Below are 10,686 nucleotides of genomic sequence, written 5' to 3'. Positions count from 1 at the left end.
CTGTCTCGAAAATACAAAAAAAAAAGAAAAAGAAGAAAAGAAAAGAAAAGAAAAGAAAGAAAGAAAGAAAGAAAACTTCCAGAAAGCTAAGTGTCTGGGAAGAAGGTGGTAGGGAACCAGTCAAGAGAATTCAGCTCCTGGTCCTGCTCTGGGGGGTGGGGGGGTCTTAGTCGGGGAACCACAGGTCTGGAAGAAGAAACAGCATCATAACCTAGCACTCTAGAGCAAAATCCCATAGGAAAAGCGAACTCTTTCATTTATAAACTCTCAACTGTGAGTTCCAAACTACACGAGGATTAAAAAAAAAAAATCACCAAGAAGGAACATCCAACTGGCTGCAGCCAGAAAGGCTTCTTGGAAATGGTATAAAGAGGACAAGGTTTTGAGGTCCTCAGCCTGGGAGAAGCCCAGCCAACAGCCTGCTCTCTGACTTGGCTGCCATGGGACTAACCTATTGCCTTTCCCATTGGGCTTCTCAATGCCTTGTGGCTCCTAAAGATGAAGCAGACCTGCCTGGCACATGCCGTTACTGGGTTCTGTAGTAGAAGGCACTGAGTAGCAGGGGTTTCAGGAAGTAGGTGGGACTTCAGCCTCACCTGGTTGAACTTGGGCTCATACTCCACGTGGCCTTTGCCGTTGACATGTAGGATAGGCGCTGCAATGGCTTCTGTCAGGTCAAAGCCAAGCCACAGCTTATTCATGATAGTCTGGAAGAAATAAGAGGGCACGGGAAAGGAGGAGGTGCTGGCCATCCTACCATGACACCTCCACCCCCACCCCAGGGAGTTTCGCCGAGAGGGGACACTCTAGCCAGGAACCTTCAGACTCACCTGGGCCACGGCAGAGATGATAAGCTCCCCACCTGCCCCACCGATCACCAGCTTCGACCCCCGGCCTTTGTTGACCAAGATGGAGGGTACCATGGAAGATGGCGGCCGCTCACCTGGAACTGGGGCCGAGAAACATCACCCACACCCTCCAGGAGTGCCACCTAGCTCTCCTTCAGGCACAGTGCTCAATGATGGGGGCGACGCATAGGGGGGTGTGTTAGCTTCCCCACCCACTCTCCTCCGTCTCTCTTCGAGGCATGCTGGGCAGGAGGCCTTGCTCTCACCAGGTGGAGGAGTGAGCGTGGAAGTTGGTTTGTGTCTCCGGCATAAGTCCAGCAGCTCGTTGTTAAGGAGGATGCCTGTCCGTGGGGAGTACACCATGGCGCCAAAGCTGCAGACAGGCAATGTGGAGCCTGAGCTTGATGCTTTGGCTCTCAAGAACCCCGGGGCGAGCACACCAAAGCCCTGCAACACCCACGGCCCTCAAAGATCCCCTTTGCCCCCCCCCCACAGGACCTGGCTCATGGCCCCCCTAGCAATAGCTTTCCTCAGCAAGGGATATCTCTGGTGCCAGACAAATAGAAGAGAAAGTAAAAGCAAGAGGCTGCAGTGGGTGTAGACCAAACTCAAGCAAAGAAATCTGCAGTGTGAGGAGCAAAGGAGAGGGCCTGCCTACCCCCCGCCCCCCCCCCGGCCTGTCTGCTCTGCTTCTCCCCTGCCCACCCATTCCTGAGTCCTATCTGCCCCGCCTCTCCCCCCAGGTCCCACACACGGTGTGTTGATGGTGCTGGTGGCTGCCACAGCACTGCCATCTTCTCCCAACACCGACACATGAGCGGTGCCCATCCCGTTGCCCCTGATCCCGGACAGGTTGTAATGGCTGAGTTGGTGGTCACCACGGCTGTCGATCTGCTGGCGGATGCGCTGGGCTAGATCCTCTCGGAGAAGGTCCAGGGAGATGTTCTGGGGTGAGCAGTCAGTGAGTCATTGAGGAGCCCGGGGTGGGGGTGGGGAGTGGTCCTCAGAGCAGAAGGCAGGATGAGCTCGTTCCCTGCTGGGGAACCCTTCTTCCCGGCTATCCTAGAAGGGCCTTCCTTTAGCCCGTGTGAAGCCTAGATCCTACCTGCTTATATCTGGGAACACCTCGGAACCACTGGATATCCCTGCCAAGAACTACAAAGAATTGCCACACATTCCCTACACCTGTCCTGACCCTCAATTCATTCTATATTCTAGGGAAGGGGAGGGGACCCCATCAGTCCCCTGAAGCCTTACCTGTATCCCTGGGTGACTGGAAGGGTCCCATAGCCGCCACCTCTGCCCTACCGCGAACTTGAGAGTCTCTACAAGGTGATGGTACACGTTGACTTTTCCTTCTGGCCGTGCCACCGTCTCTGCAGAGAAGTTGAATCCTGGGGAGGTAGAGGGGTGCTGGGGGTTCTTTGTATATTGGGGTGAATATTGGACCCCCCCGAAAGATTTACCCATTTTTTTATTCTCAGAATCCATAAAAATTGATAATATTGATTTATATAGCACAAGAATTATTTTTAAAAGCTTTCTTTCTTTATTATATCTAAGTAGTAATTGCTTCTCGGCCTTTTGGCTAAGATCAAGTGTATTATATCTAAGTACACCGTAGCTGTCTTCAAACACCCCAGAAGAGGGCATCAGATCTCATTAAGGATGGTTGTGAGCCACCATGTGGTTGCCGGGAATTGAATTTAGGACCTCTGGAAGAGCAGGCAGTGCTCTTAACCGCTGAGCCATCCCTCCAGCCCATGCACAAGAGTTAATATGACAAAGTATGTTGAGGAGTTTGAGAGGAGGCATTTACCCTGCATTGTGAAATTCACTATGTTAGCCCTAAGTGGAATCACATGTGTCTTTCTTTTTATCTCGAGATAGGGTTTCTCTGTGTAGCCCTGGCTATCCTGAAACTTGCCCCGTTGACCAGGCTAGCCTCAAACTCAGAGATCCATGTAGCATTAATTAATTAAATAAATTTTGGTGGTGGGTTCCAGGTTACCTGCCCCAATTTTCTGGGTGGGTTCTTGAATGATATATATATAATATGAATATATATATTCTTTACATTTTAATATGTCTAAAATAATTCAATGGCTGGCCATTTTAACCTCTACGTGGCTATTCTACCTCCCCCAATATTCCCAAATTATTATTTATTAAACTCTATATTCCATCTTTGCTGCTCTGGACCCAGTTGGGCAGCTCTCTTGGGTCTCTCTCTTCCTGTTCCTCATGGCAGCTATGCTCTCTGTCCTGCACCTTCGCAGACATGAAGTCTTTCCTCTCCTTCTCCTGGCATGGCAGATCTTTTTCTCTCTGTCCCAAGCCCAGTAAAATCCTCAGACACCCCCCCCCCCCCCCGTCTGTCCTGGCCAGCCATTGGCTGCTGACATCTGTATTTACCAATCAAAACCAACTGTGGACAGGGTCCCTTAAAACCTTACATACAAACACACAAACCCCCATACAAACAATTTTGGGAACCCAAACTAACATAAATATAAACAGTCACAGATCCAAACACAGAGTTCTGACTGCCACTGCCTCCTGAGCACCCGCATTAAAGGCCACACCGTCTTTATAAGTCAGACTCACAGAGATGTCCCCTCTTGCCTGTGGTCTAACTTTCCACAATTTCGGTTACCTGCAGTCAGTCACAGTTTGAAAATATTAAGTGGAAAGTTTTCAGAATAAATAATTCATAAGTTTTTTAAAATTTATTTATTTATTAAATGTAAGTACACTACAGTTGTCTTCAGACACACCAGAAGACAGCATCAGATCCCATTACAGATGGTTGTGAGCCACCATGTGGCTGCTGGGATTTGAACTCAGGACCTTCCAAAGAGCAGTCAGTGCTCTGAACTGCTGAGCCATCTCCCCAGCCCAACATTCCATGAGTTTTAAGTGTCATTCTGAGAAACGTGATTAAGTCTTGTGCTACCTTGCTCCGTCACACCAAGGATGTAAATCATTTCATTGTCTAGTGTATTCATACAGTATTTGCTGCCTGCTCATTAATCAGGTTTTGTTTTGTTTTGTTTTTTTGAGACAGGGTTTCTCTGTGTAGCCCTGGCTGTCCTGGAACTCACTCTGTAGACCAGGCTGGCTTCAAACTCAGAAATCCACCTGCCTCTGCCTCCCAAGTGCTGGGATTAAAGGCATGCACCACCACCACCCAGCTAATCAGTTATTAATAATAATAGCATACACACACACACACACACACACACACACACACACACACACACACGGCACTGCTACTGGTACCCCAGCACATGGCACATGTTAGTCCTGAATTCTCCCACTGAGCTCTCTGGCCTATGTGATCAACTGTCACCACACTGAAGTACTTATGTCAAGGTGTCATAAGTCCCTAGGGCACACTCATAAGCTTGTTTCTGAGCTTGACCTACTGGGAAGTGAAGGAAGGGCGAGTAGGATGGTTTAGGTCATGTGCTCAGTGGGGCTTGTAGTTTCTTTTCTCCTTCACCTCCCAGAAGCCTTGAATGTCTTGCTCTCCTGCAAGTCCCTGGCACGGTATACTGCCTCACCCCAGGCCCCAACACAACAGAGCCAACCAAACCAGGGCAGAAACCTGTACGTTGAAGTTTGGCCTTTTGCTATGCATTGTAATGCTAAATACTGGTCCCAAGGACTGGTTACCTCCAAAGAAGGCATGTAGACCCAAGTGACACTTTGTGACCTTGCCCTCTAAGTTATCCCTGACTGGTGAATAAAGATGCCTACAACCTATAGTTGGGCAGAATTGAGATAGGTGGTACTTGGGGTCCTGGGCTTGGGGTTGGAGGAGGACCACAAGCGGGGAGAAGAAGGTAGAGAGAGGAGGAAGCAGCCATGGGTTAGGTGAGTCATAAAAATATGGCCATGCCGGGAACTGTTGGTGCACACCTTTAATCCCAGCACTTGGGTGGCAGAGGCAGGCAAATTTCTGAGTTTGAGGCCAGCCTGGTCTACAGAGTGAGTTCCAGGACAGCCAGGGCCACACAGAGAAACCCTGTCTTGAAAAAACAAACAAACAAAAAAACCAACCCCTCCCCAAAGGAAAAGAAAGAAAGAAAGAAAGAAAGAAAGAAAGAAAGAAAGAAAGAAAAGAAAAAATATGGCCATGATGGCTGGCCAGTTGGAGTTAAGAGCTGCCCAAATGGAACATGGCAGATTATAAAACAGGGTTACTGATGGGGATACTGATGGGGAAACAGACTCTAATAGCTTACAAGGTAGATATCTAACCAGCTCTAGTGCTGATTAAGGCTTTTTATAAATATAAAAATTGTGTGACCTGGGCTGGAGTGATGGCTCAGTGGTTAAGAGCACTGACTGCTCTTCTGAAGGTCCTGAGTTCAAATCCCAGCAACCACATGGTGGCTCACAACCATCTGTAATGAGACCCAACACCCTCTTCTGGAGTGTCTGATGACAGCTACAGTGTACTTACATATAATAAATAAATAAATCTTTAAAAAAAAGTTGTGTGACTTTTATCTGGGAACTGAATGATCAAAGGCAGAGTAGAAAGGCAGAATAGTTAACCCATTTGAGATTAAATATTTCTACAACACCTCTAAGCCCCGTGTGACAAAATAAACCCCTTTCTCTTTAAGAGCAAGTTTTTATCGCAGGTATTTATTTGTCAGAGCAACGAAAAGCTGACCAACAGCAACAATGCTGGTGGTTTACATGTACCGAAGAGAAGCCATAAGAGCTTCCTGGAGGCGAGAAGGCTGTTGTAGGTGTCTGACTGCCCCTAATTTATATGAACGCTTTCACAAATGTAGCCACAGGGAAGCGTATAGTGTGTATAAGGTTTTGTGCAATCCGTACTGACAGGGATGGAGTCTAGACTGATGCAGCCCAAGGCAAGGAAAGCCAGAAGGAAGCCGGGAGAGGGCGCCCATCCTGTGTGCAGCCGGCTGTGTGTCTTCTAGCTCCCGGAACTGTGAGGCCTCGGGCAGTCCCTTCAGGCTATGATTCTCTGGGCTGTTTCAGCCCTGAGTGTACACCTGACAGGCAGTTTGATACCTTCAGAGCCTTCTGCTCCTGTGCCTTGAGACGGGGTCACATATTAAGGAAAGGGTGCCTCCTCCTTCTGTTTCTGGTTTTTTTTTTTTTGGTGTTTTTTCTCCTTTTTTTGTGTGTTTTTTGTTTGTTTGTTTGTTTGTTTTTGTTTTTTGTTTTTTGTTTTGTTTTTCGGGACAGGGTTTCTCTGTGTAGCCCCAGCTATCCTGGAACTCACTCTGTAGATCAGGCTGTCCTCGAACTCAGAAATCCGCCTCCCTCTGCCTCCCAAGTGCTGGGATTAAAGGCATGCAACACCACCGCCCAGCTGCCACACATCCTTCTGTACAAAATAGCCCAGTTCCTGAGACAGAGGCCAACTCTACACTTACCGTCCTGACCACTGACCTCGACAGTCTTAGATATCATATTATCTGTTAACCTAGTACGTAGAAAACCACGGTGGCCGTAGGCTATAATTAGACTATGTCCTGAGTGTCCCCGAGGGCTTACTGAGATTGGAGCCTTGATTCCCACGGTATCAGCGCTCAGAGGTGGCTGGACCTTTAAGAGATAAGACTTGATAGGAAGTCTATAGGCCACTGGGAGGAGTTTGCCATTGGAATGTGCTTCACAAGTGACTCTTTGGTAGTTCTTACAAGAGGGCAGTTAGAAAGGAGCCGGGCCTCTTAAGTACTCTTCCGCTGAGCTAAACTCGCAACACTAAACTTTTCTTAATAAGTAGCTGTGTCCAGCAATATATTAGAGTGATGAGAAGCTAATGTGTTCCCCCAAAGTCTGCGATGAGCTGAGAGCTCAAGCTCTCCCCGCAGGGCGAGGCTGGAGGGGAGAGGGGAGGCCCGAGAAGGTCTTACCTTTCAGCACGTTGAGAATGAAGCTAAGAATAGCGCCCCCTGCAGGCGGCGGCGGTGAGTACAGGGTATAGTTCCCTAGGGGCATCTCCAGGGGTTCCACCACTTCTGCCTGGAAGGTAGCCAAGTCCTGAACTGTCAGCTGGCTTCCTGGAGAGAGATGGTGAGAGCTCCAGGTGTGGACGGGAGTTGCCAAAGAACAAGCAGGAGTGGCGACTCATCTCAGGGAGTAGGGAAAAGTTTCTTCTGCCTGCTAGTGATGTAGCTAGCCTCAGAGGGTGGTGGGCAGAGAGCAGAGGAAGGTGAAGTGGGAAATAGGAGGAGACAGAAGGTCAGCTTGGCCACCCAGGCCTGCCATGGCCCCCTTACAGGCAGATGTGCAAAAGCTCCGCCCCTCAAGGTTCCTGACCACTGAGACCCCTAAGGCTAGCAACGACTAGGCTGGACCACAAGGGTGCCTGGCCTCCCGGGAATTCCTGGAGAGCCCCATAGTACTGGAGGGTCTGGGAAAGGTGTGACTTTAACACCCACCCCCCATGCCCAGAACTTGACTCTTCCCTAGCTGGTCTGGGTGTTGGAGCATCCGTTCGTTCGGCTAACCTTGCTGGGCAATGTCTTTCACCAGCATGTGGCCCAGCATCCCCGTGTATAAGGCCTCCGCACCCTCCTTGGCCACAGTCTCCAGGGTGTTGGCCAGAGCAGGCCATGGGAATGGGTCCTGAGCTCTCAAGGTTTCTGTCCCATTGAAGAAGAGCTGTCTAGGGGGATAAGAGGCAACCTCAGGCTGATGCCAGATCCCAGCGGACATTCACATGCCTGCTGAACTGTAGAGAAAACTTCAGGATTCTTCTCGGGGAAACAACCATGGTCCCAACACGGAAGCACAGGGGAACTGGTTGTCTAGACGTGGGCCTGGTGCTACCACCCACCCTCCTGGGCTATGGAACCTTTCTGGCGTCCCAGATTTACTCTGTTACCTCCTGGGAGGACCCATCACTGAGCTAGCTGAGCAAGAAAGGCTATCTGAGCCTCCCAGCACTTGGGAGGCAGAGGCAGGCAGGATTTCTGAGTTCGAGGACAGCCAGGGCTACACAGAGAAACCCTGTCTCGGAACAAACAAACAAACAAACAAATGCTATCTGCCATCCCCAAAGACAAGCAGAAGAAAGCCAGCACCGAAGGAGTAAACCATTCTTAGCCCAAATTAGGTTCTGACCGGAGACAGAAAAGCATTAGCTAGCCTGGCTGTAAAGAGTTGACCCTTAGGGTCAACTCTCCCGCTGAGGAAACACCGGTGCCCTCGGACTGTGGCTGAGCTCCGTCTGGATGCAGATTTGACGGCTACCCTACAGGGCTCACCTCAGAGTTGATGAATACAAGAAGGGCCGCAAGATGCTGTTGTTGAGGAACTGGCTGAGGATAAAGGGCACACGGAAACCCTCTCGGAGCAGGGCGATGGTGGGCTGGAAAAGCTGAGCCCAAGGCAGGCGGCCATGGCGGCGATGGGCCTCAGCGTAGCCTCGTAGCTCCCCAGGAACCCCGATCCACTGGGCCCCTGCGTAACAGGCACTTTTCCTTAGCCCGGTGCAGCACTTCACCCCAGCCTCTGGAGCTTGTGCTTGACCATATTGTTTCTGGCATCGACCTCTAGTGGCTCCCATTGCCTTTCATATAAAGTCCACACAGAAAGACTGCCCTTGCTGGGCCGTGGTGGCACATGCCTTTAATCCCAGCGCTTGGGAGGCAGAGGCAGGTGGATTTCTGAGTTCGAGACCAGCCTGGTCTACAGAGTGAGTTCCAGGACAGCCAGGGCTACACAGAGAAACCCTGTCTCAAAAAACCAAAAAAAAAAAAAAAGAAAGAAAGAAAGAAAGAAAGAAAGAAAGACTGCCATTGCAATAGACAGAACCAAGCCGAGGCTACCCCACTCCCACCCCAGAGCCTACTCTGCCCTCAAATAAACTGGACCCAGGATTCCTGTCCCATCAACCCATATCCATTGGGCTCCCCCCAAAGTGGTCTTATGACCCTTGGACCCTTATGACCCTGACTCAGAGTCTTCCCCCCAAAATAAGCTTTCCAACACACACCAGAAGGTCAGGGGTCCAAGTCTCTTCATGCCCAGGGTTTCACAGCCTGTCCGTGAGACATAATGACCCTTTGGAGGGGCTGCTCTGGACAAGCCCATAACAGAGTGAATTAGGTTAGCTAAAGAGCCCGTCACAAAATTTGACTGTGCTCCAGTGAGTACATTTACAGTACAAACTGGACTTAATTTTTTTTTCTTTCCTTCTTTTTTGGGGGGAGGAGGTGTGGGAGGATGGTAGGACACAGTCATGGGGGGACTGAGAAGTATGATTGGGTGTGTGTTGTGAAATTCCCAAATAATCAATAAAAAATATTCTGTAGGTGGGGGTGGGGGAAGAACCCTTCCCACGGCCTTACCTGTGCCCAGTGGCAGGGCATTTTTACATTGGTCCAGCAGGCGCTGGTCGTAGCTGGCTGGCACTGTCTCCCGAGCATTGATGACCTCCACCTTCCCTGGAGTTGAGAAGGGATGAGAGATGGCCCCAATTTGTTCTAAGTCTTGGTTTCTATCTCTGTGCTAACCCCTTGGAATGCTACCTGCCACCAGGGCTTCACACAACAGAGACCAAAAGCAGTGCAAAGGGTCCCCACAAGTACCCGGAAAGAAGCATGCAAGAAGCAAGTGTCCCGTGATTGACAGGAGTCTGTGTCCCCCAGGGGGCGTCCCGTGAGGGCCCACCTGTTGATGCATTGTAGATGGTGAAGACAACCCCTCCGCCCAGACCCATGCTCTGAGGGTTAACCACACCAGTACAGATCAGGGCAGCGATGGTGGCATCCACAGGCGAGCCCCGCTGCTGGAGGATGGCTCTAGGGGACATGACACCGAATCAGAGATCTGGCTTCCCTACCTCATCTCTTCCTGGGCTCGTCTGACCAGCACTGGCTGGGAAGCAGGGACAGATTGATGGTCTGTAAGGCAGGCACCAGACCCCAGGGGAGGTGAGAAGACACACCCTCAAATCCAGCTGCCCATTTGTCAGGCCATTGCAACCGACGGCATGATGGCATTGCCACGTCCCTATGGCATATGTAAGGTGGTTCCCAGTTTCCAAATGACTCTGATGCCAGTATCCCCTGGAGCTCCCGGCAACATTGGCCCATTGCAACAGGTAGAACCAGAGCCCCGGTAACCCATCCCGAGACTCCAGTGTCTGAGATGGCCTTTAGTGGGTGACCCCAGGATCCTTCACTAGGGTCCAGCACTTGGACTGATGAGTCTTATGCCTTTTTCTTTGTCCCCAAGCCTATGACAATGCTCTTGGGGACAGGTGTCCCCTTATCTGTTCAAAGGGCAGGTGCTTCAACGTCAAATTGTTGGTGACACTGGCCTGTGTCACCACTCACCGAGGACTGCCCCTTTCTTCACACGCAGAGACCCTCCTCGGCACCTCTAGGATTACCATTTAACCTCCAGGTACCAGAAAGAACGCAAGACCCACGAGGGCAGACCTAGGTCTCCCCCCACAACTCTGTGGGGCCTCTGACCCCACATCTTCCCTTGACTCCGTTATCTGTGACCCAACCAGTCCATCCTGAACTCGGCCTCACTGTGGCTCCTTAGCTTAAATGTTAGTATAGGTGGGAAGGCCATCGTTACACATGTAATCCTGGAGTGGAATGGAGCCAGAAGCATGAACTAAAACAAGACTGCTATATATAGTTGGGCATGGTACAATTTTTAAAAGACTGATTTGTGTGTGTGTGTGTGTGTGTGTGTGTGTGTGTGTGTGTGTGTGTATGTGTGTGTGTGCGCGCGCGCGCGCGCGCGCGCGTGTGGAGGCCAGAAGAAGGCGTTGGAGTCCCTGAAGCTGGAGTTACAAGAGTATGGGAGTGCTGGCTCATCT

General features: G+C 50.5%; 1 protein-coding gene across 1 annotated transcript in view; it reads right to left on the bottom strand.

Annotated features, from left to right (window-relative positions):
• The window catches only part of Ggt5 (gamma-glutamyltransferase 5), a 24,673-nt gene that overhangs the window by 5,627 nt on the left and 8,360 nt on the right, over window positions 1-10,686 (bottom strand). The window contains exons 2-11 of the mRNA XM_031347117.1: window positions 9,519-9,649; window positions 9,197-9,292; window positions 8,111-8,306; window positions 7,352-7,509; window positions 6,755-6,901; window positions 2,106-2,242; window positions 1,603-1,793; window positions 1,115-1,221; window positions 831-949; window positions 597-707 (exon numbers count right to left, since the gene is read on the bottom strand). Coding sequence (XP_031202977.1) covers window positions 597-707; window positions 831-949; window positions 1,115-1,221; window positions 1,603-1,793; window positions 2,106-2,242; window positions 6,755-6,901; window positions 7,352-7,509; window positions 8,111-8,306; window positions 9,197-9,292; window positions 9,519-9,649 — 1,393 coding nt within the window. The remainder of the gene's footprint in view (window positions 1-596; window positions 708-830; window positions 950-1,114; window positions 1,222-1,602; window positions 1,794-2,105; window positions 2,243-6,754; window positions 6,902-7,351; window positions 7,510-8,110; window positions 8,307-9,196; window positions 9,293-9,518; window positions 9,650-10,686) is intronic.

Source organism: Mastomys coucha, unplaced genomic scaffold, assembly GCF_008632895.1.
Source record: "Mastomys coucha isolate ucsf_1 unplaced genomic scaffold, UCSF_Mcou_1 pScaffold3, whole genome shotgun sequence".
NCBI classification, from domain to species: Eukaryota; Metazoa; Chordata; class Mammalia; order Rodentia; family Muridae; genus Mastomys; species Mastomys coucha.
The sequence above is the reverse complement of the archived record's forward strand: the minus strand, read 5'-3'. Positions and strand labels throughout refer to the sequence as shown.